The 14,882-nt window shown below is 43.5% G+C and overlaps 1 protein-coding gene across 4 annotated transcripts in view; it reads right to left on the bottom strand.

The window, feature by feature from the left end:
* PRR5L (proline rich 5 like) overlaps window positions 1–13,686 on the bottom strand; it is a 46,096-nt gene extending 32,410 nt beyond the window's left edge. The window contains exons 1-4 of one of the 4 annotated variants that reach the window (XM_074584285.1): window positions 13,340–13,686; window positions 11,859–11,928; window positions 1,759–2,033; window positions 293–373 (exon numbers count right to left, since the gene is read on the bottom strand). In XM_074584285.1, coding sequence (XP_074440386.1) covers window positions 293–373; window positions 1,759–1,928 — 251 coding nt within the window. In that variant the 5' untranslated portion in view covers window positions 1,929–2,033; window positions 11,859–11,928; window positions 13,340–13,686. Of the gene's footprint in view, window positions 1–292; window positions 374–1,758; window positions 2,136–11,858; window positions 11,929–13,081 lie in introns of all 4 variants that reach the window. The other 3 variants (XM_074584284.1, XM_074584286.1, XM_074584283.1) reach the window with 3 other exon arrangements.
* Between the last annotated feature and the right edge of the window lie 1,196 nt (window positions 13,687–14,882).

The raw sequence follows: 14,882 nt of genomic DNA, 5'->3' as shown, positions 1-14,882 counted from the left end.
GAGGTAAACTCCCTAGGAGGCAACAAAATCCTTATAATCTAAGTCAAGACACATCCTGTCCTTGTCAAAGATACACATCCACACAAGTCAGAGAAACGAAGTGCCCCATGCCATTCACTCCATCCAATAGCAAAAAATAAGTCAGTCTGAAACCCCAAAGCTGTGCTTATGTTTCCTTCGATCCCTGCTCCTCCCATCAATATCCTCTAGCTGCGGTTCTGTAGGGGAACAAAATCAAGCAAACACCAAACAAGCAGACAGAAATCCCTTTTCATGCATTTCAGCAACTTACCTGATATTTTCATTGAGGGTGTAAAGTTCATTGCTCTGCAAGCCTCCCCCTTTGAACACATTTATCACTGCTGTTTGAACACTGCCAACAAAGAAATGATACAGTAGAACATCCATAAATAACAGCCACCAGTATGATTTAACACAGAGCTCAATGTGAGCTAGCTGCCAAACGTTAAGTGGTTACAATGGGGTAGAGAGGTTAATTGCACTTAAATGCTTCCACTCTTTCTCCTCTGGGAATTACCACTCTCATTTACCTACCTCTCTCATGGGAGACAGAGCAGAGCCAACCGCAAGTTGTGCCTAGTGTAAGCAAGGGAAAATTGTTACGGGGACACTGTTCACAGAGAACACGTTCACACTGGATATATCTTTAACACAACTGTTTAGGGGATCTCTGCTGCGTGCTGCAGGCTAGTTGCTATGAGGAGGCATAGACGCTTGGCAATATCTGCCAAACACATCACCTTGCATTATCCAGCAATGCTAGCAGGAACCACAGGACCCTGGCTGTGCTGGAAGGCATTCTGCAGCCAGCATCACCTCAGTCAGACCCAGCTTTAAGCCCTGTGACTGCTTGTAAGATGCTGTTGGAGGATCTTCTAACTCATACTTCTCTCACCAGCACAGACGAAGCCATAAAGCGACTGCATACAAGATGGTTTAGCAGGACTAAAGAATTGCCATGTAACAAAAGGAGGTGTCATTCCCTTAACAGGCATTCCCTTCTGCGGGCCTGTTATGGCATTTGCACGCTTCGCAGACCTCAGCTCACTACCCTGGCACAAAACTGCAATGTTTTAGCCAGGATACTTTTGTGTAATAGTAGTAAACTGAGCAAAGCCAGTGAAAGAAAGGGGTCTGCAGAGTGCAGAGCTGGTGCAAGGTGGCAGAAGGGAAGGTGGGAACACCCACTTTTGGTAGCAGCAGACCATTAGATCAGATCAGGACATCTGACTCTTCACCCTACACATTGTTTTTCCAGTTGCCATCGCTGCATGACACGCACTGCAGACAGGATTCAGCTGTCAATAGGAAATGCTGGTAGAAGCCACAAGCTTAGCAGTTGTCAGAGGAACTTGCCTGTGGTAAAAGCTTCATAATATGCAAGTACATGTCTGTTGCGCATTAAGAAACTGGCCTGTATTGCAGTACTAGGAATGTGTTTTCCTAAATGGTACTTAAAAGATGCAACTATTAACAAAGAACAATTCTGGTTTACTTCAAGACAGTACCTCTGAACAATGTTGGCCAAAACCAAGGCTGAACAATACTAGGTCTAATTTTTTCACCTCCACGGAGGCTTTCAATGCCGGCAAAACTTGGGCATGGCAAAAATTCATGCGTGCTTATAAAGAGACAAGCTTAGCCATAAATGATCTGCAGCACAAAGATCAGACGCTCACGGCCCTTATCGCGGGGCTGCTGCAGGGTGAGAGCTCAGGCCAGGTGGGTCCTGCTCACCTGTTCCAGGCGGAGTTGGAGCTGAGCTGCAGGGCCTGCCGAGCTGCCTGGAACCGCGGCAGGTCACTGAGGACTGGGGAGCTCATGAAGCGAGGTCGGGGCCTTCTGAACGAACCCATCTTGTGGATCTGGAGAGCAAATAACGGAGCTACGGTGAACCCTCCAGTCATAGGGCCAGGTGGAGTTGGAGCAGGGCCGTCAGAAAGTCTCTTCTCTTGAAGGTCCAAGAGTCAATCTCAGTGATGTCAACGAGTCTTCAAACCTAAGGACTGAGACTGCAGCAAAAACGGAGAGTCAGCCTTGGACTAGCAGTTCTTCACAGCATCAGGTTGTGACATGGATATGCATCGCAAGGCGGTGAAGGAACAGAAGCAGTCCTGCAAAGCGAAGAGAAAGGAAAAGAGCAAGACAGAGAAGAGAAGGGAAGGGTATCATATCCCATTAATAGCAACTTTGGGCAAATCTTCTAGAATTCTTGAACAGCAGCCCCTTTTCCTATCCTGCCCCTTAAATAATGACGCAACACAGCTACCCAGAAATACAAGCATGATCTTTCTTTCCGTTTCAATTAGCAGAGATGTAAGAACAGAGGTGCTTAAACTCTTTTGCCAGAGACACTTTACAAGTACCTTTAAATATATATAGCCATTCAGCCTGTATAAAATAATAGAAAATAAGAGAAAATAAAACTATCCCACTGTCTCACCAGAAAGGAAGAAAAGATTAACAATGGAAGAAAAGACAAACAAAGACAATGTTTCTTTTTTTTTTTGAGAAGTGTTGTGCAAGTGAATAAACCCACTTGTTATCAGTCCATTACAAAAAGGATACAATAGGGAGTTTCTGCAAAAGTGGTCTGACAACCAGATACTTTGAGAGTAAGCAGGACTTTTATGTTTGTTTTGTTTTCTACAGAATGAGAAGTAATTGCTAGGCCAAATACAAAATGCTCGTATTTTCCACTCCGATCATCATCTCCATATAGATGAATATGTAGCCCCAAGTAAACCACAGAAATAGAAGAAGTTAGCTCGGATAAAAACCACAGAAAAACTTTGGCAAAACTTCCGTACTTCAAAACCTCCCCACTTCAGATGAATACAAGCAGGAGATGTAGATGGCAGATTGGAGAATGGAGATGTGGGAGAAAGGAGAGAGGAGGGGAAAAAAAAGCAAACTAAAAAGTTGTGTAACTGAGCTGCACACAAAAGATGTCAAGCAAAATCTTCTCTTTTCCGCTACATCTTCAGCATGAGGTGAGAAGAGCCAAAGAAATGTGCATCTGCACAGTGCTTCTAATTTGACTAATGCTCAGCTTCAGGAAACTCTTTCCACTCCCCAAACCGTAATTAACTCTTTTACATGTAAGAGGACAGCTTTCTTCCCAGCCAGCCAGCCCCATTTCACTCTGAGCTCGCTTTGCTACCCCACCTCCACATGGCCTTGTCACATTCTGATGAACCACCATGAAGCCCTCGCAAGCCTTTGCTGTGCCACCGACACCACGTGCCCGGCCACCGATGAAGTTAACGGAGAAAACACAGAGAAAAAAACCCTAATTTTTTAGGCACTGAAACATTCAGTACTATCATTCTTGGTGCTATTCAAGAAATAAATACGGTTGTTATTCCCCTGCAAGCTAAATACAGCTTTCACAGATCTTTGTGGAAATGGAACACAGATACAAGTGCAACTTTTTTCTGTCTTTAGACAAGTCCTGGCTGTCTCTAGAGATGACAAAGCCCAGACAGTCTTTCATGACATAAGCTTAGCCTTGACTGTTGTTGCTTCAAAGTGCAGAAACCTGTTGATTCTGTAGCTGCTCTGTTCCAATTAAAAAAGAACCACCAGATAATAACAGATCATTTCACATTGCCCACACATTTTCAATCTGCCAGCAAATTTCTTTATGGGCAACTGTAACCACGTCAGAAATCATCAGAGGAATAAAGCTACGGCACCTTGGAGAGCCGAGGGCAGGCCTTTCTCACAACATACCGAAAGGTGTCTGGGAGGCAAAGCCTAAGTACAACGGACGTTTCTGTTGCAAAACAAGTGCTTGTGCCAATGCTTGTCATCCCCAAGTTCCAAAGCTGACAGCGTGAGGGGCTGAAGGAGTGACAGCTCACTTCTCCCAGCAGTGCAGTAAAATTCCTAGCTTAACGATTTTTACACAGGGAAAGCAGCATATATTTTTCAGAGCTATAAAATGCAATGTGTTACTTTAGATCCGTCGTAGGCATTTAGCAGGGCTGGAAAGCGGTGGTTAAGATGCCTGTGCTAGCCCACAAGGCTCCTCCTATCACTGTCCCAGGTGCCATAAATGCATCTTTCTCCCCAGCAATGCAATAATTTTATAAAGCTGCATTTATATTAATTTGAGTTAGATTAATTTGAAAGCTTGAATTCAGAAATGTAAATCAGGAGAACAACCTCTCTGCCTTCATATACCTATATTTAAAGTTTGTGTAGGAAATTCTTTGGCCTGTTCTGTGCGAGAGTTAAAACACCACGACCAGGAAAGTCTCTCCTGAGCGTGGGCTATGGATTTATGAGACAGCAGAACCGTGGCATTACACAGGGCCCCACGACAAATTTCCTGAACACTTCTTACCAAGGGAATGTGCTTGTTTCTGCTCACGGAAACATACACGTTGTTTTTCTTAATCTCTGTTAAAGTCACCCAGACAGATAATAACAAGCTCTGGTCTGCGAAGAGCAGATAAGACACCCCTCTTCCCCCTTCCTCCCCCAACCCTAGTCTGCAATCCCACGTTACTGTCAAGTCAACCTTACTTTAGGTTCTCATCAGGAATTTAAGACAAGATCTTCAGCCTTAGGACCAGATTCAGAGTCTTATTTTAATTTTTTCAGTATTCAGTGATACAAATCCATCTTATCTAAACCGGTAACTGTTAAACGGCAGGCACAGCAAACTGTTACTCTGAAGAAAGGCGAGCCACCAAATGGTATCCAAACGTAACTGACCCTCAAGTTATCGGAACTGGAAATGCCAAAATCTGTGAGAAGGACGATCCTCTCCCCATGCCCACAGTCTACTTACTTAAACTATTTTCAGAGTTTCATAAAGCTCAAAGTAACAGAGCATTTACTAGAAAACAGACTTTTGGCACAAGTAGTTTGCAGATACTGTGGACCTGAAGATACAACAAAGCACCCAAACCCAACCAAATACTTCCATCGGACCAAGTTTTCCTTTCACAGCAACTAATTTCCACTGAAAGTTTTCCCCAAAGCAAGGCGGCCTTGTAAATACTGCTTCATTTTTGCAGGGAAGTTGAATTAGCAGTTTGTTGGCAACGTCCACGGTGTGCATTCTCCAGTGTGCAATTTTTTGGCTTTTTATTGTGAGAAACTACCCTTGTGGCCAGAAAGGCATTGATGTAGTTATAGGTTAGTAAGAAGCCCTCATAGTATTCAGGCTACTTTAGCTATTGGGAATGAATAGTATTTAGCAAAATGCTGAGTACAACAAAGAACAATTATTCTCTTCAGTTTGTTGTGAGAACTCTCATAGAATTGCGTAGAGATATTCAGAAACAGATACTGTCCTCCTAGAGGCCTTCAGTCCAAACTCCCTCACATCTACAGTCTCCTCTTCCTAAGCTTAGAGTGTTTTAGAAGGCTACAAAACAAAACCTGCTTCTAATAATCATAATCTCATTATTTATCAATCACAGAACTAGAAAAAGTTTTAGAGAGAAGCAATTATTATTTTTCCCCTTTTATAGAGAGTGAAGGGAGACACCAGGGTGCAGCGTGTTCAGCCACCGAACAACACTCTCCCCATTGACTATAAAAGGCACAAAGACCTGGAGACTAAAGTGCGGCGACAGCATAAGAAATACAGCCACACCGAGATAATGCCTCACTGCTACATGCTCCAGCTGCTGGGGCAATGCTTCTCGTGGCATCAGGACATTGCAAACTGCTTGCCAGCTGACGTATCCTAAAACATTCCCCTCTCTCCTCATCTCGCTTAATGACCCTGTGTGTCATTTTTGGCAAGAAGCTTGACATAAGTAAGTCAGAGATAGGTATTGCTCTTCCTTCCCTTCATCTGTCCTACCCCTTGGCCATTTTTTTTCTTCTTATCCTTGATTATCATCTCAAACCCCAGCTATCAAAACCCTCTAGACCTCTAACAAAGCAGATATGTCATTTGTGTAAAACCCAGAGTGAGAAATGAGTGCTTCAAGTGAGCAGCCTCTTCAGAGCTGGAAGTCAATGTTCTCAACTGGGGAGGGAAGCAGGACGATGAGTCAATCTGACAACAATGTAATTTCATCCACTTGTAATTCATCACATCTGAGTAAACACTTTTAGGATTAATCTGAATCTTTAAAGAGAAGAATCAAGCATGGAGATAAATCCTTTTCCAATGTACATAGACACAGGCATTTATAAAAACATTACAGTCATCAATCTAGGAATTTTTTATCATTTGTTTTCTGCTAGCCATGAAAACCAACAGAGAAATTATTATAAAATGATTTCATGAAAAGACCTTTCCTTCCCAACAGACCATAATACATCTGACTCTCCGGAGAAAAAGCAAGATCAGGCAATATACCTCGACCTCTCTCTCTCCACTAAAGAAAGAATAACCCAAAGAAAAAGTTGGCAGCAATTCCTCCAAATTATGAATCTTCATGATAATCTTGAGCCAAACAAACAAAAAGCCCATGGTAACTGAAAGTTTACAAAAGAACAGATCATTTTAAATTTCTCCGATGCCTTCTCTCAAAACTCAGAGCAACAGCTGCTAATGGAAGTGACGGGGCAGAAAAATCTACAACTTCCTTAGAGGAAAACTTGCATGGACACTACTTCACACCAAAAAGCCACAAGTCAAAAAGTAACTTTAAACCAGGTGGCAAGGGAGGGAAAGGGAGAGTGGAGAAATCACAGGATCCTCAATTCATCCATCTCCCAGGTCTCCTGAAACAGAGCAACAGAGAATGAGGGGTTATCCAGATATAAGTGATGTTTTGCCATTTAAACTTTTCTAAGTGGTAAAAAACCATCCCCTCATTTATTTGCTATGCAGTGATACTGAAAAGTGGAAAAGCAGCCCACAACCTGTAACTTCAGGTCTTTTAGGTCATCACAAATACACCTGCATATCCATGAACTTAGTTTATATTCTGAGAAAACGCAGACAGCATTTGCCACTGTTAAATTTACAACACATTCAGTTCCTCTTCTAGCCCCCAGTTGCTCAGTTTCTTAAAAATAAACAAGGTGTGCTTTTCAGAAGGAGAGAAGGTGATCAAATCAAGATTTATTCAATAACTAACAAAGTTCCTTTCTGGTTAGCACTGATCAGAAGCTGTATCTTAGATGTAGGTCAGAAGTCACTGAAAGCAAGAGCGTCAAAAATTTTGGAGGTAGTCTGGGGCCCAATCTTAAGTCATGGTCCTTCCTACACCCTCAGCCTTTCATGCCTTCACACCTTTGGAAATCTGACTCATGAAAATTTTAGTGCTTAATTCACAGCCCATCAAAACCAATAGGAATCTAAATATTGGTCTTAATATGGTTTGAGTCAAGCCCTGAAACAGCAAGGAAAAGTGTAGATACTTTCTCTTGCGAGCAGACCCTCACATAAGGAACAATATATCTCCAGGTGTGCTCACCAGGAGACATTCCCAATTCAGGAAGGCAAATGGATGAGTGTAAGACCAGCCTTCAGGTCTGAGAATCTTGCCAGCAGGATTGATTCAAGTTGCAGACTTTAAAAGACAGCCTCTTCCACCTATATTATATTAATGCCACTTGTTTCTGAAAAGCCACCGACAAAACCAGCTCAGAAATTTTGCAAAGGGAAAGTCCCATGAAGCTAATATCAGGGATCACAGGCCACAGGCATGCCCCCGCTCCTCAGCACAAGGGCAGGATCCAGGTGGGAAGGCCTTCCACCTCCCAAGACAGGTGGGAAAAATATCACCAAAAAAATATCCCTCTAAGCTCCTTTAATGGGGCTTTAAAAATTATTCATAGAATCATAGAATTGCCTGGGTTGGAAGGGAACTTTCAGATCACCTAGTCCAACCATCAACCTAACTCTGACAAAATTCCTGGGAGTTGGAGAGAACAAGGATTCATCTGGTATACCTCTCCTTTCCAAAGCTGACTCAATACAAAATAGTGTCAAATTTTTTTTAAATTATTATTCTTTTGCTGGGCTACCCTACCATGAAGGCAGCAACTTGGTGCCCCATAAATAGTCTGCAGTTGTTCTGCTGGCCTCACCTGTCCTTAATTAAACTTGATAGATTTTAACTATCAAGATAAAGTATGTAAAAGAATTGACATCAACAGAATATGGGGAAACAGCCCTCTCAATACAAAGTGCTGACACGCTGGTATGTACCCCCATCTCCAACAATTTTACTGCTGCTCTTTGACTACCCAAAACAAGAGCTCACATTCCCTGTCTTCCTAGGATACAACCATCTCCACAAATGAGACCCCAGCATCCCTGCCTTCCTCCCCCATCTTTTGCATATTCCCATTTCAAATCAGACACACATCATGCCTTTATTTGTAATACATCTCAAACAAATTCACAAACAGATCTAACTTGGTTTTGGTAGCAGAGCCATGTAACATTTGAAAAGAAACTCAGTGGTTTCCACTTAGTTATGCTTTGAGTTACTGAGGTTAAAGCAAACCTGAAACTCAAAGTGAAACTCTGCTTAGAGTGAGAGGAAATATATGAGAAGAGGAGCGGGAAAATCCTTTGCTTATATCCCTCTGCAATTCAGAGACCACTGCAACCCCTTTGGAGTTGATGGACAGTTAGAAGTAAGACTGCTACTGCACATCTATACACATGAAAATATAATTCCTCATAAAAAAAATGTAAGAAATAGTAATGTCACAGAACAAGCCAGTTCAACGTGAACTAAAGAGATCAGGTCATAGTAAAGAACATACAGAAAAAGAAATATTTTGTAATATAGGAGTAGTGTCTAAGATGACAAAGTTATTCTGTTCTCTACCACAGGTTTTCTGTGTTATTTTAGAAACATTACTTAATTCTTGGGACTCACATCATTCAAAAATGGAGAAAATTGTTATGGCTATTAAATGGTGCCACGTGTTTGCAAAATCCTCTGAAATGCCTGGGTGGAGAATAGAGAACACCTCAATAGAATCACTTAACTGATCAGTACGAAGCTAGAGAAAAATTTGAACTAGATGCACTAACTACTGATTTAATCTTGTTGAAATGAATTGCACTCCCTGCATAAGAAACTACCACATCAAAAACCTAGCTATGAAAGGCAAGAAGCAAAAACGTAGCGGAGTTTCAGTGGGGAAAACTGATAAAAACTGATAAACTTCATAAAACTGATGGACTGGATTGGGGCTGAAAAAATACACTTACCTCTTTAGTTAAATAAAACCCCCATCTAATAGAGAGGAAGAAGGAATAAGAGAGGGAAAAGTGGAGGTATATCACCATTTTCTGATTAACTGAAAGTGTTAGGGTTTCTTAGGCATTCCGTAAAGTTGTATCCATGACAGCTACAGTAACCATCCTTTCAAAATGAACTCAGTGCAGTGCTGTCCTAATCCACAGCGGCTGGCACAGATTTTTTTAAGCAGCAAGCTTAACTGCATCTCTCTTTTGAGTTTCACTCACCAAGATGTAGCTCACTTCAGACAGCAGAATTAAAATCATCATTGCTTTGTCTCCAAATCTATAGCAAGGCTTTGGTCAAGCTGTTACACTCTAAAACCCGTAACTGATTTAATAGCAAAATGGTACTCCAAGGAGCTCAGGCCCCCAGTTCAGTGGCCTATGTTATTCCCAGGCCTACCAGTCTTAGACTCTTTGATTACCGGAACGACTTTAAATCAGTACAGCTACATGGGAACAAGCCATAGCATGAAAACAAGAAAAAAAGATGACACACGCATAAATAGTTATTTCCTTCCACTGTCAGGAATAGCATTTAATAGCTGCACTAGTAAGTGCGTCCCTACTGGAGCAAAACAGGCCAGGAATGTATCACTTGAATGACACAATTATGAGTATGCTATCAAGCTTTTTGCTGTAGAAAAGGCCTTTGGATTGAACTGACAAATGTGTTTGCAAACCCAGAAACTAATTTAGCAGCTTCAACCTGTTTCCAATAACTCCCAAGTAGCATCTGCTGCAAAATTCAGGAAATACGTGTATTAACTCGTTGAGAACAAACTCGAAAGTACATTGAAAAGTCTGTAGAGATCACCGCAGTTTTGCGTAGCATACGGAGAAGCTGTTGGCTTGTATTTAGAAGGAATAAAAACCATAGCTGCTCAACAAGTAAACAGTTCATACGCAGTAGTTACATGAGCAGCAGAACTAAACCAGCCCTGCTCTCCCACATCACGCTCCCTCCTGAATTTCACACATGCAGGAGGGGATAACTCCTACCAAGAGCCCTTCCTGCAGCATGGGCTCTAAAAACATTTTCACAAAGCTCAGAGAAACTTTATCCTTTTAGGCCTTTCCTTCCTTGGTTAAACATGGTGAAATTCACAAACTATTCATGAAGTTACAAGAGGGGAACAGACAAGGGACAGCCACAGAGAAGCTTTCTTAAAGATGCCAGGCAGAAGCATGAAGGGGCAGAGAACACAGTTTCAGAAGCTAAAAAGTCCTACCAGTCTAAATGTAACGATGTTTAATTTTCTAGGAATGTGAATCAGAAAACATGCAGGATACGCTTCATCAAAATCAAACAAAACATCAGCAACTGCTATTATTTTACGAACTATCTCTGCTGCAACTAGAATGACAGTCTATCATCTTTGTTCTTTCTTGCACTTCATACTTATTCCTTTTTGTTTCTTTTTTGGTTTTGCATTCCTGTTGTTGTTACTAAAAACATAAGTATACCCCACATTTTTAACCCTGGGGCTACAAAACATGGCAGTTAAGTAGCCTGCTTACACATCACAGCCCATCCTCAGACAGCTCTAGTATAACCGGGTTTTTGCTAAAATCCTCAGCACAATCTTCCATCCTCTGAGTTGCACTTAGCCCCATCTTGTGTAGTAAGAACAGGTTGTTATGCCTTACTGAATAAGCCCTGGAACCCAGCACATACTTGGTGTGTATTTATGCTTCAATTCCCATCAGCAGAAACAATGACTACAAAAGGCCCTAAGTTATCGGGGAAAAAAACCTCAAATGCTACAGGATCCTAGAAAAGTCACATATGAAAACTAAACTCATTGAAAATGAGTGACAGAAAGGATACAACTGTAGTACTTACTTGCCTGCTACTTCTAAGCCCTTGATGATGCAGTCAAGTCCCATTCCTCCACTCCTTCCATAAGAATGGAAGCTACATCTACTTATTTCTCAAATAAAAAGTTAAATATCTCACCTATTCTGTGTCTTTGGTTGCTGGAAATTTAAAGAATTGAAATTCTTACAAAAGGGATTGAGGAGTCAGCAAACACTACCTGTGCTCCAGATGAACTTTGAAAGTGAACGTTGGAAGTCTTATCAGCCTCAGCTGACATCAGACAGCCCATAAACATATTGCATAAAAGTAATTAAAAGAATTTTATCCTGAAGGCAAATGAGAAACTGTCACCTTAAACTCTGCTGTAAAACTGCAAAGGGAAATATTGCTATTAAATTGACATGGCAAAAAAGACTTCTATATGGGCTCGAGTGCACTTGAAGTTCTCTGCCCACCCTTCACGCTGCCAACTTGCAGGTACCATCCATGTAGAACCCAGTGCAGTGCCGTGTACCTGACGACAACTATTTCAATCAGAGATCCAGGACACCCCCATCACAGACAACCATGGAATAATCCACCTCTGGAAAAGTTTCTTCCTAGCTTCACCAAAAAGCAGCTGCTTTTCAACCCAAGTCCAAGAATTTTCCTCCTTCCAATATGTTCTAGAAGTCCATGGCACCAAAATCTTAGCAAGAATCTGATATGTTGTCTATGAGCTGTGTATCAAGGGCGTACATTGTCTTAGATTAATGTGAAACTTTCATTGTCTTTTGGAACACAGGTTTTAGTTCAGTACTTGTTACAGCTAAAAGAAAAGTCGCAAACCTTCTGAGGGAATCTCTCGGCACTCTGCACGCTATGTGACAGGTCATTCAATCACGATGATCTTGCTTGTCTGTAAAAAATATAAATAACTTTAATAGGAGAAATTTAATCTAAACAGGAAAAAAAATATAAACTGTAAGTGCTTTTACATCACAATTCTCCACTTACCTACATAGAAATGCCATTAGATTTGGGTTGCTACCATAGATCGTGTTCTCAAACCTACCATCCATCACATGGCTGTAAAATAGCTGGCATAACTTACTGCACGTATTTTCAGCTATAGGTCATTTTTTGTTGCCAAAATGCTAACAAAGCTCTTCACAGGGGTCAGAGGACAGAATTTTATCCCTAGCTAGGTGGTTTCCTAGTTTCAGGAAAGCGAGTTTATCAGAAGAGCACAATGTCTTGTCTCCACTGAAAAAAACCACGCAGCCTACACATAAGCTTCTGTGTCTTGTGCACGCTGCCTGACTGTGAAATAAGATCTATGGATATATATTAAATACACATGCATATACAGCACTATATGCAAGACATAAACAGCTCTTGCACACTGATCCAGGTACTCATGTGTTCTGCATAACCGAACTCTTTCATACCACAAAATTGCAGCACTGCCTATAAATACTCTCAGCACTTGTTGCTGACAAACAAAAAATCCCTCTAGTTGAGACAGCCCACTTACATGAGCAATTCATCATATGACTGGAAAAGGCAGAAAAAAAAATAGCTGTGCTTTGGACTATTCTTTTCAGCATAGGCAGCCAGGAGCTGCATTGACTGGGGTCACTGCTGGCATGACGCGCAGCTATAGCCGATGTCCCACGGAGGAGAACGTGTCAGGGGGCAGGTTTGGCAGTCGAAGGAGCTGAAAAGTAGGTTATGTCCACGAAAATGGAATGTACTGTAAATATTCCTAGGGCAGAGAGGCTCTGAGTGCTTGCCGGGGAAAGACGGGTGGCATCACCAAGGGGGAGAGGCTCGAGAGAAGAGGCCTGCTACTCACGGCTTTTGTCTCCTCTTGCAGTGGCTACACGCTAATTCAATTTATTTAGAGAAAGAGAGGAGAAAACTCTCTTTCTCTTCACCCCCCTGTTTCAGAATTATTGTGTCTCCTGGGGGAAAGGCTTAGACCGAGACATTTGGTTTGGAAATGACTCACCCGACAGAGCTACGGAGCCGGAGGGTCTATTTTTAATATTTTCAAATGGAGAACTTACCCAGGTTTTATGCCTGCGCTTCGCTTCAGAGGCACTGCCGGGCGAAGGGACCCGGCTCAGCCCGCTCCCTTCCGCAAGCCGCCCCCCGGTAAACATCCCCTTCGCGCCGCCAATGTCGCCCTACGGGTGCCAGCATCGCTGCCAGCCCCGGCGCCTCCGCGGGCAGGGGCAGATGCGCCCGGCCGCCGCCGAAACCCCCGCGGCCGCGCAGCCCTCTCCGAGCGGAGCCCGGCGCCCGGCAGCGCCTCCCGCACTCACCCCCGCCGGGCCGCGGAGCGGGCGGCGGCGAGGGGCGCGCCCCCTCCGCGCCACTCCGCGCCGCTCCGCCGCCGCCGACCGACCGACCGACCGACGGACGGACGTGCTCCCTCTTCGCCGCGATCTGGCGAAATTTGCCACCAACCGGCCAGGATTATACACTTCCTGGCTGCCGGCCAGCCTTTATTTTTACAATCTGCCTCTTGCTGGCTCCTCCCAGCAGAGACAAAAGGCGGCCGCCCGGGCTGCGGGCAGAGCAGAGCCGAGCCGGGCCGGGGCGGGCGGAGCGGGGCCAGCGGGGGCTGCCTCCCCGGGCCTCCCGCTCCGCTGCGTGGTGGGGGAAGCCCGCCCCGACCCGTCCCGTCACAGTCAGGAAGTTTAAATTCTTCTGACCTTTAGCGAGAGAAAGGCAAAGGAAAGGATGGAGGAGCTCCGGAGGCCCTGCCCGGGGCAGGGCGGCCCCAGGACCGGTGCCCGGTCGCCCCCAGGGCTCTCGCCGACTCGGCCGAGAGATGCTAGACCTACGGCCGGCTGCTGGCAGGCCTGGCTCGGGGCGCGGAATTTGCCTTCGCGCAGAGCTACAGATCAAGAACCGGGTCGTTACGGCCAATAAAACGTGCAGCACGGGGGAAGGGGATGTGCCGTGTAAAGATAGGGCTTATTTTATTTTGATCTCACGGTTCAAGGTTCCTCTGGCAGCCGCAGCCCCGTGCAGTTTGCTCTGTTCAGCTGTCACAGTGTGCAGCAGGTATCAGACAGGAAACTGCTGAAAAAAAAATGACGTGTAATTCGGGGTCCTTAAGGAGATTAAAAAGCCACAATTAGTCGCAATCAGAAAGCAATCGCATGGAACATGTAACTCGCATAGTGATGCTAACTTTTGGAGAGCTACTTATTAATTTAAAGCTCTGAGATTTTCAAGTTTTCAAAGGAGACAGAACAAATTTTTAAAATAGCGTCATTTTCTCTAAATGAGTAAGAGGCTTTTGTGGATTAGTTTATGCATGGTACTGCTGATGCTTGGTAATCCAATACATTGCTTGTTAAGAGAATTCAAATCGTACCTTTACAACTGACTTGCATCTGGTCTTTAAATGAGAAAAACTGATGCTACTCTGTAACCAGCATGTTGATCCATCAGCCCGTGCTGGCATCCTCTAGCACTTTTAAGTTGTTCCGCAAACATCCATAGCAAGCTTAGATGAGAACACTTGCTTGTTTGTAGGAGAGGTATTCTTATGTCTCTTTTCCTCCTTTTTGATCTCTAGATGTGTAAAAGCAAGACTCACTGAGGTATTGTGAACCTGCTGCCCATTGCTACTACTAGTTACACAAATAGGATTTACTGTTAGGAACAAGAAATTGGTACCTGGGGCTCGCAGACAGGACTTTACTGCAAGCTATATGAACACATACAAAAACATGTTTTCTGTCACAGACAGAGGCAGCATATGATGAGAGTTGATACCTATCCAGGACATAAAATTTTAGTGCGTCTGCTAAGCTACTAACAATTAAAGGTGCATATTGTTATTCATTCTCT

This window comes from Larus michahellis, chromosome 4, assembly GCF_964199755.1.
Source record: "Larus michahellis chromosome 4, bLarMic1.1, whole genome shotgun sequence".
NCBI lineage: Eukaryota > Metazoa > Chordata > Aves > Charadriiformes > Laridae > Larus > Larus michahellis.
Note: the sequence above shows the minus strand (reverse complement) of the source record. Positions and strands in the feature narration are given on the sequence as shown.